Here is a 23,852-nt window from a genome sequence, read left to right as displayed (position 1 = left end):
ATGCCAAAGACAAAGACAGTACAACTTTCCTCAACAGTGGTTGGTCGAATATATATGTCAGTGCCTCGGTGGTAGCCACGGGAGAAATCCCCAACTCATCAAAAACATATTTATTTAGAGAGATTCGTTTCACCATCGCTGCTGCAAATTCAAAGTCCAAAGACGGAAGACTCGGCCTTCACTTTTGATCATCGGGTAATTCTCTTTCTTTCTTCACTGGAATTCTCTGTAGAAAAAACCCAGAAAACTTGTAGCCTAAGATTTCTAATTGGAATCATGGGAAGCTTGAGATTGATGAGTAGCTGAGAAATGCGGATGTGGGTTATCTAGCTTGATCAAAGTCGGTGCGAGTCAACGGGCCCTTTCCCCACTATTGGTTTTATCAATTTGTGGAATTGGGTTGATGGGTTATGTTATGTTGTCTGATTTTATTTTATTTTCGTAGAAATTATTTTAGAGAAATTTTATAGACTGTTGAGCCTTCATTGATTATTTAAAAGGATCAAAAGGTGGTAATTTGTTACTCAAAAGTTCAAAACTGGGGATTTTTAGTGCCATTGAAGTTCAGTTTTGCAGTGGTGCCCTTTCTGCCATTGTACAACATGTCCATCGAGTTTCGATTAATCTGTCCGTAACTGTTGGATTTGTAGAATTGCTTGGACTAGTTGCTTTCTCTTTGCAAATGGAGCACAGCGCCAAAAAGGAAAGGAATCTAGAGACGAAGGGACTGCTGCAGAGTGACGAGTTATATCAGGTTACAACGCCGTTCCCTCAACCTTCGCTTTGCCTGTTTCTGATTAAATTTGTTAAATGTTGTTTTTTAACAATGTCAATGTGACAGTATATCTTGGAGACTAGTGTGTATCCACACGAACCCAAGCTTCTCAGGGAGCTAAGAGCTGCCACCGCGGACCACCCGAGGTTATGATCTTTCATATCTTAGCAGAACTTGTAATAAGATTGCCTGCTTTTTAAGTTCATTAAGCTACCAAGCCAAGCTAGAATTTGGCATACACTTCAACTGAGCGAGCGAAAACTGCCGAGCATTTCTTGCTCAAACAGTCGAGGAGGGTTTTTAATTAGCTAGTTTGTTTTCAGGGCTGGGATGGCTACTGCGCCAGATGCAGGTCAGTTAATGGCCATGCTGTTGAAGCTAGTAGATGCAAAGAAAACAATTGAAGTTGGCGTTTTCACCGGATACTCTCTCCTCCTCACTGCTCTTACAATTCCCGACGATGGCAAGGTCTGTCACTACTAATATCTGAATCTGCTCTTCCTGTCACGTTGAGCTCATAATTTGTTGTACTGCAGATTGTAGCCATAGATGTGAATCGTGAGATGTATGAGCAAATAGGGCTTCCAATCATAAAGAAAGCTGGTGTTGAGCACAAAATCGACTTCATTGAATCCCAGGCCCTACCAGTACTTGATAAGCTACTAGAAAATGTAAGTATTTTATTTTTACGTTTCAAACCATAATCTTGAGCCGAAATAAGAAAAACCATAGTTGTGACATTTTTTTTGCTTTCTCGTGGTTTTGTTTGCAGCATGAAAACGAAGGAAGTTTCGACTTTGCTTTCATTGATGCTGACAAGGTCAACTACTGGAACTACCATGAGAGGTTAATGAAGCTGTTGAAGGTGGGTGGTATAGTTGTCTATGATAACACCCTCTGGGGAGGAACGGTTGTAATGCCTGATGAGTTGATTCCAGAGATCATGAAACCAGGCAAACAGGCGACAATTGAGCTTAACAAGTTACTTGCAGCCGATCCTCGTGTCCAGATTTCGCATGCTTCTTTGGGTGATGGGATCACAATTTGTCGTCGACTTTACTGATTCTTGCTTGAAGGATGTAGCCTTACATGTCAAAAGCTCGGGGATTTGGCAATCTCCCTTGACTAATGGAGATTTGATATTTATGTTTTCAGAACTCAAAAGAGTTTCAATGAAATAATGTATTGTTGAGTGATCTCTGCTTTGTCTAAGTGTTGTTAATGAACAAGATTATTCACTTGCATTTTTTCACGGTTAAGAACAAATATATCAATGTACTAAAAAAATAATAAAAAAACGGAGAAGTTTTTAGTCAGTAGGGTATACTGGTATTTTTATATCAATTTTTTGGTTAGAATTATCAAAAATCTAAATGAATTACTATAATTCTATACGAAATCTAAATTTTAGTTATTTTTCCAAATCTTCATATCCAGATTATGCAGGAAACTCCCTCACAAAATGCAATGATGAAATTCTAAAGCTTTTTCTATTTGATAGACTATATGCAGCGAATGGAATTGCAAAATCGAATTAATAAACCTGATGAGTGTTTTTATATTTATAAGGGTACACTGCCGTTTGACCTCTTGAACTATTGCTCCAGTTAAAATTGACCCCTTAATTATTATGTGTCTATGTGTCATAATTTTATGGTGGTTATAGATGGTAATTAAGAAATGAACTTAAAGGGACTCCTTATTTGTAGCCGTTAGATCAAATTTCAATGACCCGGATCATGAACTTAATGGATTAGGTGGAAAGGATCCGGCGTTCCCTTGAATCTGACCTGAAATCAAATTCCTAATAAAAAAGTTAAATAAATAATATGTTGGTAATATTATGTTGGGCTAATTTGTAATAATTCAATGAGCTTTTTATTGGGCTATGTATTTAATCCAACACACTATAATAAATTTCCATTCATCAAAGAAATTTAAATATCAATTTTTATATCAAATTTTCAACAACAACAAAGTAAATAATGATAAGGCAAGTGACTCTTTATCATAATAGTGAAAATGAGTTGAGCTCTTATATAATGGTGTGGGTTCGAACTCTATTGGTAGTAATCGAACAAAATCTATCGTTAACAATAATAAAAACAGTAAATAATGATAAGGAAATGTTAAAACACAGCTTGTGAGCCAAAACCCACGTACAAAAGTTGACAAAAAGGTAAAACAAAAATGTTACAAGATCAAAAATACTTCTTTCTGCAGGAGGAATTTTCAGAAGGAGAGCTATGAAAAAATTAAACCCGAAAGCAGGCGATTACGCCCGGTAATCCGTCTGTATTGCAGAGCCAGAAGTTAAAAGAGGTAACTCCATATGTATTTTTCTTTATTCGAAATTACTTGTCTACTAATCATAAAATTAACAATTAAACTTGGAGTTTAAAATAATTTTACAGTATATATTGAAAACTAGTGTGTACCCAAGAGAGCCAAATCCTCTCAAGGAACTGAGGGATTGCTACTTCAAACCACCCCGTGTAAGTCTTGACATTAATTTCCAACTATTACACCAAAATGCAGGTGCAATAAAACTGCAGAAGAGTTTTTAGCCAAAATGATCTCTCCGATTTGACTGTCAATCATTTTGGTCATTTCGTGAAAAAATCTCTGTTAAATTAAGAATATTTTTGTCGAATCAACCATTTCACTTCAGTTGGTAGTTTCTTTAATTTAATGGAGATTTTAAATCTCAATGATCAAATGAAAAATTATGTTAATCCCATAAACTATTTTAGTTAGAAAGCCAACTTGTTAGCATGTCTCGTGGTAGTTTCTTCAATAAATGTTAGCACGTCTTCTGTGGAACCTTCTTATGCTTCACCCATATCATTATAGGGTTTAACAGTTTTACCGTGCTGGGCTTTCATGAGCACTTTACCAGTTTACCTGATTCAGGTCAGTTCATGGCCCTTCTCTTGAAGCTCGTGAATCCGAAAAAGGCTACTGAAATCGTGAGAGAAGCACATTAAACATATCATCATGAGAGAAAATCATCAGAACAATCTCCTTGTTTAAAATTTTACTTATTGAAAATTGAATCCTCTACCCTGCGCCAATAAATTCTGACAATTTGACGTCTCTTTTTTCAAACCACATAAACTACTAAACCCTAAACAATTGTCACCACATTCTCCTTCAAAATAATAAAATATCGATCCAATTAAATGAATTAATTTTGGTATTAATGAAACTTAGAGAGTTAAACTCTTAAACAAATAGATGCTGAGAGAGATTCTTTTAAAGTGAGATTCTTCATTAAATCTGTGTCACCTCACAGTTTGACCTAAAGTCGTGCCAATCTTATAAAACATTGTGCGAAAACCATAAGGTGACAGAGAATCGATAAAGTCTCCTTAGCATTTCTTGTTAAACAAATCAGCCAATTCCCTTGTCAATATTATAAAACATTGTGTCAATAATTGTTTGTTAACTTGCTCATGATTGGTATTATATATATATATATATGGTTCTTTGTTTGTTAACTTGCCTATGATTTTATTTATTACAAAAATGGAAGTGGAACAAAAGGAAGAAGAAGAAGAAGAAGAACTTTATGAAACTATCGAGTATTTATTGATGGCAATTCAAGCTATAGTCCATGCACTAAAGGAGTTTATAATCACAACTAAACAACCTATTAAATGTCCTTTAAATCGATGACCAATTACTATGTTAGGATACGATTATATACATAAAGTATTGAAAGAGACCATCCAGAGGATTTTCGGTAAAGGTATAGAATGTATCCTATTATGTTTATGAAGTTATGCATTATTGTTAGAGACAAAACACTCTTATGAGATACAAGATTCATTGCGTAGACGCAATGCTTGCAACATTTTTTATCATTGTCGGCTACAATAATAGATATTGTCTACTACGTGATACATTTGGCCGATCACATTAGACTATTAGTAGAAATTTAACAAAGTTTGAAGGCCTTAAACACAATAGCACGGAAAATGATGTTCAAACCTGGATTAGCAGTGCCATCTAAAATAAGGAAAAGTATAAGATTTTATCCTTACTTAAGGGTCCGTATAGTCTACGGGTTTTTTTTTAATATTTATTTTGTATCATTCTAATTTATTCCAAAAGATAAACTTAATAATATTCTTTCATGATTGTATTGGAATTTGGCCGATCACATGAGTAGAAATTTAACAAAGTTTTGAAGGCATTGAACACAATAGCAAGGAAAATGATGTTCAAACGTATCTCCTATGGGAAGCAATAACAATAGAGTTCAAATTAACCTGGGTTTGTTGGCAGTGGACGTCTAGATTGATAGGAGATTAGCACGTGGGATTTGACATCACCTAAAGAAAAATAATGGTCCTGGATAATGATGACATGAGAATCTAGGTAGGCTAGGCTTTTTGTTTTGGATGGTGATGGATGTTGTCATATGAGTTTGAAATGATAAGGGTACTTTGAAATTTCAAATTCCTCTTGTGAAAGTATGCGGGCACAATGAGACTAGAGGGATTTTTGCCGAAATATGTCAAAGATATTTTGATATTATTTTTTGGGGTATATACGGAAAAGGTCTCTATTTGGATTGGCGACCAAGGAGACTCGGCTATAAATACAAAGATGCAAACAACGTGAAAAGCCTCCTTCAATTCAACACACAAATTGCCATGCGTAAAACTTCTCAACAACCTAAGATTTTATCCTTCTTCCCCTTTCTTCCGCCAACACATCTTTAGTTTGGATAAATAGCACTGTAAAAGCAACCGGCGATAGCTTCAATTTGGATAAACAACACTATAGCTGTAGAATCAACCGACCGCAGAACATCTTTAGTTTGGATAAACAGCACTACTTCAAGATTGACTGATTACCTATCCAAGTTTCGGTCAACAAGGATTTTCGATATCTTGTTGGTAGAGGTCATCTCATCAGCCTTCTCGGTGAAGTGAGGTGTTATAGGTTACTAGACTCAGCACGTTGAACGCCAAGTTGTTTTATGATTGGATATTTGTAAGTACATTTTAGAGTTCGGCACGTTGACAACCGAATCACATTTACGATCAAGACATTTATCTATTTCAAAATTTGTGTTCGTATAGTTTGGTGCCGGTTCGGCGTAATTCTATCCTTACAACTAATATTACTGAGACCAAACCCGGCATCGATGATCCGTGAACTTCGCAGGAATAACAGCCTTGTCTTCAGGCTATAGAACCTAAAGGCCGAGACATGTTCCTTCCTCGGCTGCAATCGCAAGATTAAGAAGTTAGTAGCGCGCTCAACGTAACATCAACACATTTTACTCCCTAGCCGAGCTCGGTCGTCAAGTTGGCACGCCCTGCACATAACTGAATGACGTAATTAGCTCATTAGTTACTCGGCCTACGCACCACGTAGGCTTGGTAATTTTTAGGGTCAACATTTTGGCACACCCGATGGGACCCAGTGCTAAAACTACGAAGTTCACATGATATATCAAGATCTCGATCAGGTTCCATTGGACGAGATTTATTGCCTATTAAAGGAAAATTTTGAGAAGCAAGAAAAACTCCTTGAGAAGTGCTATAGAAAATTTTTCAATGTGAGTAGAATTCTTGAAGAAGAAGGGCAAGAGGTCGGGGGGCAATTTTTCGCTCCAGCCATAATCACAATTCAACCTAAGAAATTTGTCAAGACGACCAAAGAAAAACCTAGGCCATCTGTTATTTCGGTTGAGACTGAAAGTCTGATAGGCCTAGAAGGAAAATTTCAAGTTCCTAAGTAAAAAATTGACTCTGAAAATGATTCGTTAGAGGAGTGTTCCAATGACGAACAAGACCAAAACCGTATCAATTGATATGGTAATTGGAGATATGGTCTTAGACGCCAAAACTACACCAATCGACATGATTATTGGTGGTAAAGTCGATATGGAGAAACCTTGTTTGGCTAAGTTGTTCAAGTTAAAAACCGAAATTGGCGAGGTAATTACGCCTCGGGGGCTTAATAATTATTCAATGCCTTCAGTTGCTAGGAATCGTGTTTTTTTAGCCAAATTCAGATTATTTGGAAATGATTTTTTGTTCAGCTTAAATGAAAAAGATGATACGACAAGATCTCGGCTTGGAATACGACAAGATCATGGCTTGGAATAAAACATCTAAAGCATCGTTGGCCTCTTTCTTATTATGGTATGGCCATTGTTATTTTCGTTCATAAGAAAAAGAAAAAGAAAAAAAGCAAATGAATAAACTATTATCTTAACCATTCCTGTCTTTTAAACCGATGCATAAGAAAATAGGGGGGAACGTGTGATTTTTTTTTTTTTAGTCTCGCTGTGCATAAGTGTTTCAAGCGTGCTGTGTGCTGTCATTCTTAATATTGTTGCTGAGGCTATTGGTTAGGACTGCCGCATGGCTCATCATACTCATGTTAAGAGTTTCACTTGCGTTATAAGTGCGTTGTTTCATATGACAACCTTACTAAAGATTTTGTCGCAATTTGTCTAAACGTTTCCACTAAATAGTAGAAAACCTTTGATATTGAAAGACTTTTCTTTTACTTGGTAACAATATATGGTGTGCGCTTGGAAACAATATATATACACAAAAGTTCCTTTCTTGGTTGCATTATATTGGCATTGCATCCTTGGGCTCCCGTGAGAAGAGGGGAGTGTGGTCGAATCACTGGGATTTGAAGAAAAGCACATTAAACATATCATCGTGAGAGAAAATCATCAGAACAATCTCCTTGTTTAAAATTTTACTTATTGGAAATTGAATCCTATGCCCTGCACCAATAAATTCTGACAATCTGACGTCTCTTTTTTCAAACCACATAAACTACTAAACCCTAAACAATCGTTACCACATTCTCCTCCTAAATAATAAAATATCCATCCAATTAAATGAATTAGTTTTGGTATTAATGAAACTTCGAGAGTTAAACTATTAAACAAATAGATGCTGAGAGAGATTCTCTTAAAGTAAGATTGTTAGGTACTCAAGTCCAAAGGAAGAGCCCAACCCAAAAGACTAGTCCAATAGGTGGAAGGACCCCAAGGACTTAAGTACCACTACACCATTTGTGGTGTAGTCGACGTGGAATCATAACATCACACCACTATTCAGAAGACCCGACACCCACGGCAGCCCTTACTCTGGTGGCTTTCACTTTTAACGGTGGCGCACCCTTTGGTCATCCCGTTAAGGTAACCCTTTCCAGGTTGCCCCCTCCGCAGTGTCGGGACCCAACTCCCACGGCGGGCCTTACTCTGATGGCTTTCACTCTTAACGGTGGCGCATGTAGACATCGAAATTTCAGTAAAACAAATGTTCACCAATGCATTAAAGTTTTGACGTGTCAAGGCATACATGGCATACGCCACGTGTTGTACAAATTGTACACATGGCGTGTGACTCAACAAAATAGGAAGAAATACCCTTGAAGGATTAAACAAGTTTTTCTTCTCATTTTGGGCAATGACAAGGCAAGTACATTTCAATCCATTGAGGATCAAAACAAGTTTTTCTTCTCATGTTGGGCAATGACAAGGCAAGCACACTTCAATCCATTACGGATCAAAGCAAGTTTTTCTCATTTGGGCAATGACAAAGCATACACATTTCAAGTTTAAAATGGTGTTAAGTGGGAAATTAGGCCATAAGTTAGACCACTTCAAGTTTAAAATGGTATTAAGTGGGAAATTAGGCCATAAGTTACACCACTTCAATTTCAATATTGCATTAAGTGGGAAAATTAGGCAATGGTGCTTGGAAAGGAAAAAAATATTTTGTGGTGGTGATTCATTCTCAAAGCCTATAAATAGGCTTCTCCATCAAGGTATTAAGCATCAAGGAATTCACAAATACATTTCTTTACTCCAAAATTAGAAGAGAATTCCCCAAATCCTTGAAGCTTTGAAACTCCAAAGCTTCCAACCATCCAAATTCCCAAGAATTCCGAAGGATCAAGAAAGCTCTCTTCGTTCTTCGTTAAATCCTCTTTCAAGATCAAGCCCCGACGGCCCTTGAAGAAAGTGTTCATCCGTTCATCCTAAGCATAAGCCCCCAACGGCCCTTTGGATCAACAACCTCAACAAATCCACACATCCAATCGTTCTTCAAGATTAAGCCCAAAAGCCCTTGAAAATCCGCTCATCCATCAACCTTCAAGATCAAGCCCAAAAGCCCTTGAAGAAATCCACACAACCATTATTCAAGATCAAGCCCCGACGGCCCTTGAAGAAAGTGTTCATCCGTTCATCCTAAGCATAAGCCCCCAACGGCCCTTTGGATCAACAACCTCAACAAATCCACACATCCAATCGTTCTTCAAGATTAAGCCCAAAAGCCCTTGAAAATCCGTTCATCCATCAACCTTCAAGATCAAGCCCAAAAGCCCTTGAAGAAATCCACACAACCATTATTCAAGATCAAGCCCCGACGGCCCTTGAAGAAAGTGTTCATCCGTTCATCCTAAGCTCAAGCCCCAACGGCCCCTTGGATCAACAGCACAAACAAATCCACACATACAATCGTTCTTCAAGACTAAGCCCAAAAGCCCTTGAAGATCTGCTCATCCATCAACCTTCAAGATCAAGCCCAAAAGCCCCTTGAAGAAATCCATACACCCATTCTTCAAGATCAAACCCAACGCCCCTTGAAGATCCGTTCATCAACTGTTCATCCTTAGATCAAGCCCCGACGGCCCTTTGGATCAACAACTCATCCACAAACCTACACCCTACGAAGATAGAATCAGAGGATCAAATTTGAGAGAGATCGTAACCCCAAAATCATAAACACAAAAATATTATTTTGTACACGTTATTCTGGTTTCTTGTTTCAAAGAAACTTTCGTGTTCACAGCGCACCCTTTGGCCGTCCTGTTAAGGTAGCCCTTTCCAGGTCGCCCCCTCTGCAGCGTCGGGAACCTAGGCTCTGATACCAATGTTAGGTACTCAAGTCCAAGGGAAAAGCCCAACCCAAAAGACTAGTCTAATAGGTGGGATGACCCCAAGGACTTAAGTACCACTACACCATTTCTGGTGCAACCGACGTGGAATCATAACAGAGATTCATGGAATCTGTGCCACCTCACAATTTAACGCCAAGTCGTGCCAATATTATAAAACATTGTGCGAAAACCATAAGGTAACAGAGAATCGATGGAATCTTCTTATCATTTCTTATTAAACAAATCAGCCAATTCCCGTGTCAATAATATAAAATATTGTGTCAATAATTGTTTGTTAACTTGCTCAAGATTGGTATTATATACATGGCTCTTTGTTTGTTAACTTGCCTATGATTTTATTTATTACAAAAATGGAAGAGGAAGAAGAAGAACTTTATGAAACTATTGAGTATTTATTGATGGCAATTCAAGCTGTAGTCCATGCACTAAAGGAGTTTATAATCACAACTAAACAACCTATTGAATGTCCTTTAAATTGACAACCAATTACTATGTTAGGATACGATTATACACATAAAGTATTGAAAGATACCATCCAGAAGATTTTCGGTAAAGGTATAGAATGTATCATGTTGTGTTTATGAAGTTATGCATTATTGTTAGAGACAAAACACTCTTATGAGATACAAGATTCATTGCGTAGACGCAATGCTTGCAACATTTTTTATCATTGTCGGCCACAATAATAGATATTGTCTACTACGTGATACATTTGACCAATCACATTAGACTATTAGTAGAAATTTAACAAAGTTTGAAGGCCTTGAACACAATAGCACGGAAAATGATGTTCAAACTTGGACTAGCAGTGTCATCTAAAATAAGGGAAGTATAAGGTTTTATCCTTACTTGAAGATACGTATAGTCTATGGGTTTTTTTTAATTTTTATTTTGTATCATTCTAATTTATTCCAAAAGATAAACTTAATAACAGTCTTTCATGATTGTATTGGAATTTGGCCGATCACATTAGACTATTAGTAGAAATTTAACAAAGTTTTGAAGGCATTGAACACAATAGCAGGGAAAATGATGTTCAAACTTGGGATTTTCAGGCCATCTCCAACCGAAGGGTCTAGAGGGCTAGATGGCCGAAAATAGCCCGAAAACCGTCTCCAACCGAGGGCTAGGCCAGAGGACTCGTGGGCATCACGAAATCTAAAAGGGCCAAAGGGCTGGCCCAATCCAGCCAGCCTGGGCTGGCCAGAGGGCTGAGTATTCATGTAGGATATAACCGACATGAATGCTTAAACAAATTTTTGAATCCAACGACTAGCTGATGCCAGTTACTGTTGGATTTATTTATTTTTTTTTATTTTTTTATTTTTTGGGCCAATTTTTTTTTTTTTTAATTCTTAAAAATTCTAATTTTTTCCTATAAATACCTAAACCATTCATTAAATTTAAGTTTTAATTTTTTTGGTTTTTTGGGCTAGTTACCGTTGTAATTTTTAAATTTAAGTTGTTGGATTTGAATTTAAGTTGTTATAGTTTTTAAATTTAAATAATAAATTATATTTGGCCCTATGACATTTTGACACTCGGTTGGACACGGGTTTTTGTGACAAGGCTAAAACAAGCCCTATAGACCTTTGACCCTTGGTTGGAGACAAAAAAAATATGACTCTGTATTGTTTATTGAAATATTAATATCTTAGAGAGTCAGAAGTTAGCCCTATGTTGGAGATGTTCTCATTATCTCCCATGGGAAGCAATAACAACAGAGTTTAATTAACTTGGGTTTGTTGGCAGTGGACATGTAGATTGATAGGAGATCAGCATGTGGGATTTGACATCACCTCCAGAAAAATAATGGTCCTTGAATAATGATGACATAGGAAATCTAGGTAGGCTAGGCTTTTTGTTTTGTATGATGATGGATGTTGTCAGATGGGTTTGAAGTGATAAGGGTATTTTGAAATTTCAAAGTCCTCTTGTGAAAGTCTGTGGGCACAAGGAGACTAGCGGGATTTTTGCCGAAATATGTCAAGGATGATATCAGTTATTTTGATATTGTTTTCTGGGGTATATTCGGAAAAGGACTTTATTTGGATTGGCGATCAAGGAGAACGGGCTATACATACAAAGCTGCAAACAATGTGAATGACCCTCCTCCAATTCAAAACACAAATTATCCTGCGCAATGGAGCACAGCGCCAAAAAGGACCGGAGTCTAGAGAAGAAGGGACTGCTGCAGAGTGACGAGTTATATCAGGTTACAACGCCGTTCGCTCAACTTTCGCGCTGCCTGTTTCTGATTAAATTTGTTAAATCTTGTTTTAACAATGTCAATGTGACAGTATATCTTGGAGACTAGTGTGTATCCACACGAACCGGAGCCTCTCAAGGTGCTTAGAGCTGCCACCGCCAGCCACCCGAGGTTATGATCCTTAATATCTTAGCAGAACTTGTTGTAAGATTGCCTGCTTTTTAAGTTCATTAAGCTTCTTGTAGCCAAGCTAGAACTTGGCATACACTTTAGTTGAGTGAGCGAGAACGGTCGAGCATTTCTTGATCAAACTGTCGAGGAGGGTTTTTAATTAGCTAGTATGTTTTCAGGGCTGAGATTGCTACTGCACTAGATGCAGGTCAGTTAATGGCCATGCTGTTGAAGCTCATAGATGCAAAGAAAACGATTGAAGTTGGCGTTTTCACCGGATACTCTCTCCTCCTTACTGCTCTTGCAATTCCCGACGATGGCAAGGTCTGTCACTTCACTACTAATATCTGAATCTGCTCTTCCTGTCACGTTGAGCTCATAATTTGTTGTACTGCAGATTGTAGCCATAGATGTGAATCGTGAGACGTATGAGCAAATAGGGCTTCCAATCATAAAGAAAGCCTGTGTTGAGCACAAAATCGACTTTATTGAATCCCAGGCACTACCGGTTCTTGATAAGCTACTAGAAAATGTAAGTATTTTGCGTTTCAAACCATAACCTTCAGCTGAAATAAGAAAAACCGTAGCTGTGACCTTTTTCGCTTTCTCGTTGTTTTGTTTGCAGCATGAAAACGAAGGCGGTTTCGACTTTGCTTACGTTGATGCCGACGAGGTCAACTACTGGAACTACCATGAGAGGTTAATGAAGCTGCTGAAGGTGGGTGGTTTAGTTGTTTATGATAACACCCTCTGGGGAGGAACGGTTGTAATGCCTGATGAGTTGACTCCAGAGCACAAGAAACTGGGCAGACAGGCGACTATTGAGTTTAACAAGTTACTTGCAGCCGATCCTCGTGTCCAGATTTCGCATGCTTCTTTGGGTGACGGGATCGCAATTTGTCGTCGTCTTTACTGATTCTTGCTTGAAAGATGTAATCTTACATGTCTAAAGCTCGGGGATTTGGCAATTTCCCGACTAATGAAATAATGTATAGTTGCAGTAGGGAACCCACCGGAGCCGTAGCGAAAACTAGTCTTTGTAGGGCAACTGTCACTGCTTATGGATATCTGGACCTTATTGTATATAAATAATAAGATTATATCTTGATCGATCTTCCAATCGAAACGTAGGATTTAAAATAGATCACTCAAAATTGGCGCATTTGTCATACCTAAAAATGTAACTTCATCTTTGCAGTTACGAATGAAATGGCAAACCGAGGTACAAAGTTACATAAGCCCGAGTAAATGGACTTGTCATTCATACAGGAGTTCAAACACGAAACTGAACAAAATGATCAAAATTAACAAGCAAATTTCCCCAAGTGTTTGGCGTCTCAACCTCCAAGACAAAGGAAATAAAGTAAATCAATTTAATCTAACATGAGGGGAAGAAAAGCGCTATCAGAATGCTTCCTAACCCTATGTTAACGGCTTTATCATGTAAAAACCGTATAATATGCATCAATCTTCACAATCAAAAACTGTATCAGGTCGTAGTCTGGACAGCGTTCTTCGCAAATGTTTCAGCAACCAGCAGAGGGAAAGCAATTGTTGCATCGCAATGCACCTGGTTCAACCAATAAAAAAGGTGGAGAATAATCAGAATGACATCACAACAGAAACAAGGGTGACATATTCAAGAATGCAAAGGATACAAAAGAAAACGCTAGAAGGGTTAGGATTAGGTGGATACGAAGTTATAATTAACAATTCGACCAAAAACAAGAGATAAAACGCAATGAGAAGAGCAAATATATGGGTTAAATTCAGTAATACCTTGACAGTTTTGGCAGAATCCCGTATTTTTCCCCATGATACAGCCTCGTCAGGACGCGCTCCAGAATCACTCCCATCAAACTCTTGCGCAGTATTGATGAAGACACCATAATCCGCACCATTACGAAACATATTGGCATTGGAAATGTGATGTTTGGGCATGCCCCCTCCGAGAATGATCATTCCAGTCTTCCTTGGGCTTGCATGGACAGCTTCATCATTCATGGCCCTAATATCTGTTCAAAGGCATGCTATTATGCGATTTGACTTTCCAAGTTGATTATCAGCTGCAGTGACAGTGTAACGAGCAACATACCTTGCACTAAGTCGATGATCAGGCCTGGGCTGCGGAAAGAATGAAAGTACAACATGTCTCCCAGTGAGCCATCCGTTAAACCTGGACAATAAACTGGGATATTGTTCTGGAAAAGAACCGCAAATAGTATTAACTAACAGTGCCATTTAAGTCCTGAAACTGACCACTGAGGCAACACATATCCATTTCTAATCACTCTACTCCTCAAAATCCAATTTCACAAGACGATGTGTCCATGCATGCTTATTGCTTATCCAACCAAATTTAGACTCTAAACCAGTAATTCGTGAGGCAAACATGCTATAGAAGCTTAAGAGCTAAAGATAAAGTGTTAGGTTGATTTCTTGCCTTGTATGCCCAATAAAGGTATGAACGTCGATCATTTATTTCCTTCCCCAGGCGTGCAATCAATTTAGATGGAGTCCACAATACGTGCTGCCAAAAGAAAAGAAAGAATTAGAAAAAACCATATTGATCACAGCCTAATCACCACCCCACACCCCCCAAAAGAACTAACTTGAAAAGAATCCATGCCTGCTCAGTTTGGTCCTTCAACATCTGGTCGAAAATTGGTATGATCCAATCCTCAAATTTGCAGTAGTTGTCATTAGGAACAAGCAAATTACCAATACGATTCAAGCCTTTTGACCGCAAAAGTGCTCCCGGTAGAGAGAAATCACCTCTATAAGTGGGCGCAAGGCATTTAACTAGATCCTCCTCTATACCACCAGCAGTTGAAACCACAACATCCACCATATGGTGCTCCACCAAGTACCGAATTGTATCTCTAATCCCAGACGAAACCAAATTTGAAGTAAAACCTAGAAACACCTTGCATTTCACCGACTTTCTGTATTTCAAATCCCTCTCCTCCTCATTGCAATCTTCATCTATAGCCTCGTCTGCTAGACTCCAATCTAGCTTCAGTGCAACAAAAATAATGATTAGGTCAAAAATAAAAGACAACTAGGTTAGTTTGGTAAGAGAAACTTACCATTTGGTTGACGATTTGAATGGCATCTCCGAGATTGGAGGCTTGGAAGCCGGTGGAGACCATGGAGCTCACGAGGCGAGGGTAGTCTACTCCCTGATTGAAATCATATCCTTCGATTTCTGTGCTTTGGCCTTCCAAATCCTCTGACTCTATGAACACTGTAGAGTGCGTGGATGCCAACCGGTCATCTTCCATTGCTTCACTAACTGATTTCAAAATCGTATTCTCTGCCACCGCGCTTTCTTTGTAATTTGGACAGCTCTTAGCTCACTCACTCGGTAATCTGAACTCAACACAGTCCAATCTACATTCAGATTAAGCTGGATTACTTGAAATCGCCGCGTTCACAGATTAACATATGCACATTAGTTTGTCATAGTAGAAAAGTTACAAAATGCTGCAGGCAATCGAATCAAGAATCGAATGGTCATCAAACGGGCCCTAAATTTAAACTAGCACAAAAGGCGGAATTCAAAGTTAATCATTCAATCCTCAGATTCTTTTACTCCTCCTTCCTCAAACGAACTTTCCCACTATTTATAGCGCAAAAAAATGAAAACTGAAAACTAAAAAGCGGAAAATGGTTATCAAACGGGCGCTAAACTTTCATTATCGAGTAAAAATGTTAAGAAAGCAAGGCAGAACGTAATCGAAAACAACGACAATAACAATTAAGTAAGAATTAAACCAGTAAAACAACATAAAAATTTTCAGTTCAACCAACCAAAGTTCTCACCTTCTTCATCCCATCAACTAAATTTCATATATTTTTGGAAATTAAGAAGAAGAGCAAAAAGCTTACCACCGGAGAGGGAGAGGCAATTCGGGAGCAGAGAAAAATGGCTGCCGCGATGGTTTGTGAAAAGGTAAGCAAACAACTTGGGGAAGGGAGCTGCGTGACAAAGTTGTAATTAGATAAACTTAAAAGGTTAAAATTAAAATAAGCAAAGGGCAAAAATAATTAAAAATAAAAAGGGCCGTTCCGAGAATCGAACTCGGGACCTCTTGCACCCAAAGCAAGAATCATACCACTAGACCAAACGGCCGATCTTATTATGGTGTTATGATTTAATATACATATTTTAACTTTTTCTCGCTCTCTCTCTCTCTCTCTCTCTCTCTGCGCTGAGCATTTTAACCGTCTAGGGTTTTTGTAGACGACAACCATATAAACGAAATCTTGAGCAGCTACACTGGTAAACCCACGGAGCCGCCTCCTCTCTCACTCAGTCTCTCTCTGCAACTGCAAGTGTAAGTCCTCCGCCATCGCCGAGACCTCTCGAGCTCCGATTCCGTTTCTCTTTATCTCCGTGACTCCGATCACGGTTTTTATCACATCATTTTTGGTCTGGTGTTGAATCTGAGCCGTTGATCTATGATTTTTTGCAGCAGCAAAATCCAGGTGCGATGGCTACCGTTCCGGGACAACTGATCTGGGAGATCGTGAAGAAGAACAACTCCTTCTTGGTGAAGGAGTTCGGCCGCGGCAACGCCGGCGTCCGCTTCAGCAAGGAGCCCAACAACCTCTACAACCTCCACTCCTACAAGCATTCCGGTAACTTTTCTCTCTTACTTTCTGTTTGTTTCCCGATAAAATTAGAATAATGTAAAACCCTAGGAAGCCGAATCGTCGTTCTAATTTTTTTTTTTTTTTTTGGTGGGTAATTTTAGGTTTGGCGAACAAGAAGACGGTGACTATTCAGGCTGGAGGGAAAGACCAGTCTGTGGTGCTCGCCACCACCAAGACCAAGAAGCAGAACAAGCCCGCCAGTCTGCTTCACAAGTCTGTCATCAGGAAGGAGTTTCCCCGCGTCGCCAAGGCTGTTTCCAATCAGGTAATTAACAATTTGATTAGCATAACCTTTAGGTTCAGATAATGTATGTATTTAATAGTTAATGTGCTTAATTTCGATAGTTCTTGGTTTAAATCGACGGTGATCGCAATTCCATTGCGATCGCTTTTATCTGTGTAGGTCGTGTTGTTAATGTGTGAGTTTATTTTTGGCCGTGATGAGCAGCTAACACGTAAGAAGATCCTGCTTTGTGTGGGATTTTCGGTGAAATACATTTGTTACGCTTGGCGTCTGAGCAGCCTATTTAGCAGATATAATCTAAAGCATTTTTAGTTCTGGTCTAGTTTTTCGCAGATGGTTATGTATGCCTATATCTGTTTTGTTGAGTGTGAGTGAGTGAAGATTTGACATGGATTTTGAAGACCCGAACTTGTTAGTAACAACTAACAACTAATTTTGAATGAAAATTGATCATGGAGATTGAAGGGAACCTACCTCCCCTTTTCAAAACTGTATCGCTTCTATCTTGTTTTCAGGGTTGGATTCAACTTCGATGACTGTAGTTTTCAATTATCGTTGTATCTTGTTTTCAGGGTTTCATTCAACTTCGATGACTGTAGTTTTAACGTGATATAGTTTATTTTCTGTTACATTTGATTCGCTTTTATTGTTTCTTCCCGTTAAACCTCTCAGTAAAGTAGTAACTTTTCCAACTCGTTGAGTGCCCATGTCCTAACTCTTTCTCCACCCCCAAATCAACCCCCCCCCAAAAACAAAACTCCCCCTCTTTTTCTCCTTCGCTCCCCACGGCATGCTCCCTGTTCTCTCTGTTTTCCATGTTTCTTAAGCATCTGAATTCTTCTGGTTTTCTCTTTATGTATGGATAAGTGTCAATGAATTTCAGCACTAACTGAATTGTTCTTTAATTGTGAATTCTTCCAGGTTGCGGATAACTTCTACAGACCAGATCTAAAGAAAGCTGCCCTCGCCAGGCTCAGTGCCGTTCACAGGAGCCTCAAGGTTGCCAAGTCTGGTGCGAAGAAGAGGAACAGGCAGGCTGTCAAGACCCCTGGTAGGAAGTGAGGGGAAAATGTGTCATCGTTGTGTTCATTGGTGCTTTAGCTTCCTCTTCCAGGTCCAAAGAGACATGATTTCCGGTTTTAGATCGTATTATATTTTCTCTTGATGAATGTGAAGACTTTAGCCCTTTCACCGAACAAGGGAAGGATCCTGTGTTTTGTTTCTATCGCCAAATTTTGCTGAAGATTGATTTCCTAATGCGATGCCCTAAGATGTAGTTTTTAGAAATTACTTCAATCACAGGTGTTTTTTTTTTTTTTTTTTTTTTTTTTTTTTTACTACAAAAGATAGCGGTAGAAAGTTAAATTGTTGGGAAGGGAAATCTTTAACCGAACATTTTGATTTGCAAACTAATTGAAGTCGATGCATCAAACCAACCCGATCTACCATGGAATAAAATTGTTTAAAATTGGTTCGAAAATATTTACATTAGTCAGTTTCCTTCCTTACTTTCAAAGTTGAACAAAGGTTGTTAGGTTTTGGGAAAATTTGATTTTTAGGCTTGTTTGTACCATACTTGACCAATTCCGAAATTACTATGCACCGGTCAACATCATACCGTCAAGGACCTACAAGACTTTTCCTCGAATCAGGAGGCCAATCACAACACGACATATGTCGGTATCAGAAGCCAATCACAGCACGATACGTGTCAATGTCAGAATAAAACTAGAAACTCTCTTCTATAAAAAGGGATCATTCTCCCACAATAATCCCTAATATCATTTGTACTAAACTATTCACTAGAACTCATAAAAAGAGAGCTTGAACCTATGTATTTGTGTAAACCCTTCACAACTAATGAGAACTCATCTACTCCGTAGACGTAGCTAATCTGGGTGAACCACGTAAATCTTGTGTTATTTGCTTCCCTCTCTCTATTCATTTACATACTTATCTAAACTAATGACTAGAGCAACCTAGCGAATGTCACAAAATTGACACTTTCTGTTGTACCAAAGTCCTCGTCGATTTTGTGCATCAACAAGGCTCTCGTTAAGATAAAATCAACGAGTTCAACCCAACCTAACTGACTCACCGTACCTAATGTTTTTGGATTCATTCAGCTCGGTTTGATTTGATTTTTTTTTTTTTTTGGTCAAATGATAAATTTTATTAAATTCTAATAGGAATGTTTACATCTTCAACAAGAATATTAAAAAAAAAATCTGAGTCAAGAGCATCCTATAAGAAATAATCACCATACAAGGCGGTATGCGAAGCAACCACATGAGCAGCCATACTCCGCGGGACAAACAGAAACTTCATCTTCTCTAGTCGAGACGCTAAGACCTTAATATGGAATAAATAACAGTCCAAAGTAGCATCCGTAGAAACCTTACCACCATCGCAGCCTTGTTCCCTGCAGAAGATCAACGCAGCACAAACTACGGCTATTTCCACCATCGCAGCATTGTTGAAAAAACAGCCTCCCGCCCCTCCCGCCATCTTGGGTATACCTGCAAAGTCCCTCATAACCCATCCTTTTGATATGTATTAGATATATTATATGATACATTTCGGTTTTTAAGAATTCGTTTAGATGTGCTTTTAAAACCGTTTTTAAAGAAAATGTTTTTGGGTTCCAAAAACACTTAAATGGTTTCTGCAAGAAGCATTTTAATTGTTTTTTCAGAATTTATTTACATTTTTACTAATAATTGGTTTTAAAAATATTTTTACTGAAAACGTTTCACTCATTATAAAAATACATTCAAACGAGGTCTAAGTTTGGAGAAAAACTTGACCGAACCGAACCGTGCCTGGTTGGTCCGTCCAATGAAATTGACCATTTGAAAAATTGGAATTTTGACAAGAGAGATGGAAAATTGGAATGAGTAACACGTGCATTGCACGTGAGAGTTATCTTTACCAAATCCCGCTACAAATATCAGAGATGCCCCAATTTGCAACAGTGTAAATTTCCCGCTCTCTCTCCCTCCCATTTCTAGCTCCGGAAACCCTAATTCGAAAAATGGTCCAGAAGCAAGGAGCCTCTGCCGATCCGACCGCCACCGAGCCTAAGAAACGACGTCGCGTCGGCTTTTCCAGCGTCGGTGAGTCCTTCTGACCTTCGTTTCCTCACTTATGTTGCCTTTGTTTTCAGAATGCACTTCCATAGTTCCTCGTGTTCTTCTCGAATTTCAGTTTTTTTCCCTTCTGTTTCTGGTTCCGTTTCCTGAACTCATTGATTTTGTTTGTTTTCGTTGATTTGGGAGCAGATTCTGGAGTGGAGGCCAAAGATTGCATCAAGATTTACCTGGGTATGATGAGTTTTGTGCGCTTTTTTCTTGGGTTTATTGGATTATTCTGTTTGATTTTGTCGATTTTAACTTTTAGTTAGCTTATTTATCGATGATTTGGTGTTTGGTATCTTGTTGTGGTTCCGTAAAGTAGTTGACTTGGTAAGAAACAATTTTTTTTTTCTCCATGGTTCATCCATTTCAGCTGTTTGTTTATTGCGCAACTGCGTAACTGCGGTGATGGAAAACTGGCGGTTTTGATTTTTTACGTTTGGTTATATTACTTCAGGTTGGGATCCGAAAAGTTATGATTTTTGGCTGAATGGAAAATAGTTATTTACATGTATGAATTGCAATTCGTAGAATGCTCAAATGTTTAGATGGAGGATGGTAGGAATAGATGGAGTTGATTGGTTTTACACATAGTTGGTTGGGCTGGAATAGTTTAATTGTTGATTGTGATAGTAAAGTTTTACTTTTCTTTGGTGATATTTTCATCCTTCTTTATCAGAAATTCCGCGATTGTTTGTTTTGTTTCACTGGTTTTCTCTGCTTTAAATCTGATCTTTTTTTGAAATTATTTTAATTATAGTTTCTAGCAAAGCGGAAGTGGGTTCTACAGACAGTTTTTGTATTGATCCTGTTGACTTGAATAGCTCTTTTGATGATGATGGGAAGATATATGGTTACAAAGGATTGAAGGTAATCTTTATGCATTTAAATTGAAGTTTACTTTTGTAGAACTTGCTGCACTGGTGCAAATAATGTTAAAAGCTATTTAATAGTTTGAATGGAATGATTTAGAATGACTTCTTTATAATCTTTCTTTGGATGCAGATTACTATATGGGTTAGCAGTATATCGTTTCATGCTTATGCTGATATTGCATTTGAGAGCACAACTGATGTAAGTACTCTTGTTCTGTTGCTCTCACTCTTTCTCTCTCCATTGATATGTTCTGTCTGCCAAAGACTTTTATTACTTATGCTCCTAGCTCTCTTTATCAAGAAGTTCTCTTTATCAAGAAAATATTTCTGATTGCAATTATAAATGTTACAAGGGTGGCAAAGGAATCACCGATTTGAAATCAGCTCTTCAGGTTTGCATTGATTCCCAGTTTAAACCATCACTTCCGTTTTAGTATGATAGTTCTGCTGCTAAGTTAGTAGTATTCTCCAGAAAATATTTGCTGAGACCCTCATTGAGAGTGAAGAGGAGTTCCTTCGAACTTTTTCAACGCAGAGAAATTTGATTAGGTAATGAGCTTTGCATCCTTTCAGAGATCAAATGTCAAAATCACTTTATGCAATAACCTTGAGATTTTTGTGTGTTTACTTAATTTCATGAATTCCTGATTTAAAACGTGTACAGATCCATGGTCTCAACGGGCGAGGTGTTACAGCACAAGACCTCTATTGGACAAATAAGTGTTTCTAATGGTCAGTTAGGAGAAACCACTTCTGATTTGCAGGTGATTTCGATGTTCCAAGCTTTTTTTTTTTTCTTTTTCTTTTTTTGCAGTATCTAAAATATGATAAATTTTTTTGCATTGTGTAATAACAGTAACTATGTTCAGGTTGTTCGCTTGGTTGTTGGCAAGACAGCTGCTGGACACCTTTACAGTCACTTGATACCTCTTGTTCTTCTTCTTGTTGATGGTAATTTCTTCACCTACATTGTCTTATCACAGAACACTGCTATTTTATTTCTGCTATGGAAAGCAAGGGGAGGGGAGTGCAGTATAAGATTGTCACTGTAACATCAATTTCTGTTTTTTCAATTAGGTAGCAGTCCAATTGATGTTGTGGATCCAAGATGGGAGTTGTATGTCCTGATCCAGAACAAAACAGATGACAAGGAGGACAACTACAGTATATTTCTTGGTTTTACGGCTGTGTATCGTTTTTACCATTATCCTGATAGTTCTCGGTTGCGGCTCAGTCAGGTTTTCTCCTTGCCGATATCACTTATGCAGTAGTTCACATAAAATTTCATTGTTTATGCAATGTCGGTGCTTTTTTTTTTTACTAGACTTTTCTTGATGGCAGATATTGGTATTGCCTCCTTACCAACACAAGGGTTATGGACGATACCTTCTTGAGGTCCTCAATGATGTTGCAGTATCTGAAAACGTCTATGACCTCACAGTTGAAGAACCATTAGATTACTTCCAGCATGTACGTACTTGTGTTGATGTACTGCGCCTTCATAAGTTCAATCCAATCAAGGATGCGGTTAATGCAGCAGTTTCTCAACTGAAGCAAGGAAAGTTGTCGAAGAAGACACACGCTCCTCGACTCATGCCATCCACTAGTGTCATTGGGGATGCCCGGAAAAGTTTGAAAATTAACAAGAAACAGTTTCTTCAGTGCTGGGATGTTTTTGTCTATCTTGGCCTTGATCCTGTGGATAAGTACATGGAGGATTTTGTGGGAATTATATCTAATCGCATGAAGGAAGATCTCATAGGAAAAGATTCTGGGGCTGGTGGGAAGCGAGTGGTTGAAGTTCCAAGCGAATATGAACCAGAGATGTCATTTGTTATGTTCAGGTCACAGGCCGGGGAAGCTACTAGTACTGTTCAGATGGACGAAAATCAACCAAATCAGGAAGAGCAACTCCAGCAGTTAGTTGATGAGAGGGTGAAAGAGATCAAATCAATAGCTGAGAAAGTGTCTTCGCAGATCTGTCTGACTGCCGAGGCATCATAATGTGCTTCGATTTTTCTGATGCGGTTGTAACCCATTGACGCAATTTGTTAGGCGAAAACTGATTTATTGGGATATCAGAGGAGGCGTATGTGTAAATTATTGAGCTTATGCGTGAATTCTAGCTTATGTTAATTGAATGTTTGCAGAACTTTGTTACTTTGTGAAATTTAGTAGCTGACGCCGTTAACATGCGAACTTTTGTAACTTTTTATTCCTGTTTCTCTTTGTTCAAAAGTAATTGAGATCCTGTCCGGATATCTTTGTCCGGCGCCCAGGGACTTGGAGATCCGGGGCATTGAGAAAGATTTGGACCCTTGACATGCATTTTTCTAATACTTTGACTCGCTAACTCTCGCGACGTAGTACGCCAAAACATCATTGTTGGCAGGTGGTACCCAGAAAGAAAAACACAAAATTGCATGGTGGTTCACCTTCCTCAGCTTTACCTTAATGACGTCGTTGGCTTTTGAAATTCTCCTTTGAATTCTTTCTGACAAACCGACTCTGCCACTCGCCAATCACGTACGTAAGCCTCACTTTCTCTCCTCTCCAAATTGTCAGTTTCACTTTCTTAAATATTCCAAGAAACCAAGCGGAGCATTAGAGTTTAAAGAGAGAATGCATGGCGTGTCATGAGATGCATTCTGCCAACAATTCTTGACGCTTGTCATTTCGTGGCCAACAACGATGTTCTGGTGTACCACAATGCGAGGTTACTGTGTCAAGACAAGCCATGACAAGCACGCAAAATGCATGTCATCGCATGCCAACAACAATGTTTCGGTGTGCCACGATGTGAGAGTAAGCATGTCAAGACAAGTCATGACAG

At 38.5% G+C, this 23,852-nt stretch overlaps 4 protein-coding genes, 2 non-coding genes and 1 pseudogene across 7 annotated transcripts; 5 read left to right on the top strand and 2 right to left on the bottom strand.

Annotated features, from left to right (window-relative positions):
- Positions 1-2,072, top strand: LOC137747324 (probable caffeoyl-CoA O-methyltransferase At4g26220; annotated as a pseudogene).
- Positions 2,073-11,710: 9,638 nt separating this feature from the next.
- LOC137748572 (probable caffeoyl-CoA O-methyltransferase At4g26220) lies at positions 11,711-13,195 on the top strand. The gene is made up of 5 exons (XM_068488741.1): positions 11,711-11,942; positions 12,028-12,107; positions 12,287-12,431; positions 12,505-12,639; positions 12,733-13,195. Exons 1-5 carry the CDS (start codon positions 11,871-11,873, stop codon positions 13,021-13,023), a joined length of 723 nt encoding a protein of 240 aa, XP_068344842.1. The 5' UTR covers positions 11,711-11,870; the 3' UTR covers positions 13,024-13,195.
- A 66-nt stretch (positions 13,196-13,261) lies between these two features.
- LOC137748474 (deoxyhypusine synthase-like) lies at positions 13,262-16,062 on the bottom strand. The gene is made up of 7 exons (XM_068488631.1): positions 15,999-16,062; positions 15,197-15,500; positions 14,737-15,123; positions 14,551-14,637; positions 14,203-14,308; positions 13,887-14,122; positions 13,262-13,677 (listed from the first exon to the last, which is right to left on the bottom strand). The coding sequence occupies exons 2-7, from the start codon at positions 15,389-15,391 to the stop codon at positions 13,597-13,599; spliced, it is 1,092 nt and encodes a 363-aa protein (XP_068344732.1). The 5' UTR covers positions 15,392-15,500; positions 15,999-16,062; the 3' UTR covers positions 13,262-13,596.
- Positions 16,063-16,170: 108 nt separating this feature from the next.
- Positions 16,171-16,242, bottom strand: TRNAP-UGG (transfer RNA proline (anticodon UGG)). The gene has a single exon. It is a non-coding gene; the product is annotated as a tRNA-Pro (tRNA).
- A 68-nt stretch (positions 16,243-16,310) lies between these two features.
- On the top strand, positions 16,311-18,327 carry LOC137747056 (large ribosomal subunit protein eL28z-like). 2 transcript variants are annotated; one of them, XM_068487059.1, is made up of 4 exons: positions 16,311-16,447; positions 16,586-16,751; positions 16,868-17,031; positions 17,932-18,327. In XM_068487059.1, the coding sequence occupies exons 2-4, from the start codon at positions 16,604-16,606 to the stop codon at positions 18,070-18,072; spliced, it is 453 nt and encodes a 150-aa protein (XP_068343160.1). In that variant the 5' UTR covers positions 16,311-16,447; positions 16,586-16,603; the 3' UTR covers positions 18,073-18,327. The 2 variants fall into 2 exon arrangements, with proteins under 2 accessions (XP_068343160.1, XP_068343161.1); XM_068487060.1 differs by having other exon boundaries at positions 16,320-16,447; positions 16,589-16,751.
- On the top strand, positions 17,198-17,289 carry LOC137749107 (small nucleolar RNA R24). Its single transcript, XR_011070177.1, has one exon. It is a non-coding gene; the product is annotated as a small nucleolar RNA R24 (small nucleolar RNA).
- Positions 18,328-19,996: 1,669 nt separating the features above from the next.
- On the top strand, positions 19,997-23,313 carry LOC137747055 (histone acetyltransferase type B catalytic subunit-like). The gene is made up of 10 exons (XM_068487058.1): positions 19,997-20,126; positions 20,292-20,333; positions 20,905-21,014; positions 21,150-21,218; positions 21,373-21,411; positions 21,492-21,568; positions 21,684-21,783; positions 21,889-21,970; positions 22,097-22,257; positions 22,361-23,313. The coding sequence occupies exons 1-10, from the start codon at positions 20,045-20,047 to the stop codon at positions 23,021-23,023; spliced, it is 1,425 nt and encodes a 474-aa protein (XP_068343159.1). The 5' UTR covers positions 19,997-20,044; the 3' UTR covers positions 23,024-23,313.
- Positions 23,314-23,852: the final 539 nt, after the last annotated feature.

This window comes from Pyrus communis, chromosome 10, assembly GCF_963583255.1.
Source record: "Pyrus communis chromosome 10, drPyrComm1.1, whole genome shotgun sequence".
In the NCBI taxonomy this organism is placed as follows: domain Eukaryota; kingdom Viridiplantae; phylum Streptophyta; class Magnoliopsida; order Rosales; family Rosaceae; genus Pyrus; species Pyrus communis.
The sequence above is the reverse complement of the archived record's forward strand: the minus strand, read 5'-3'. Positions and strand labels throughout refer to the sequence as shown.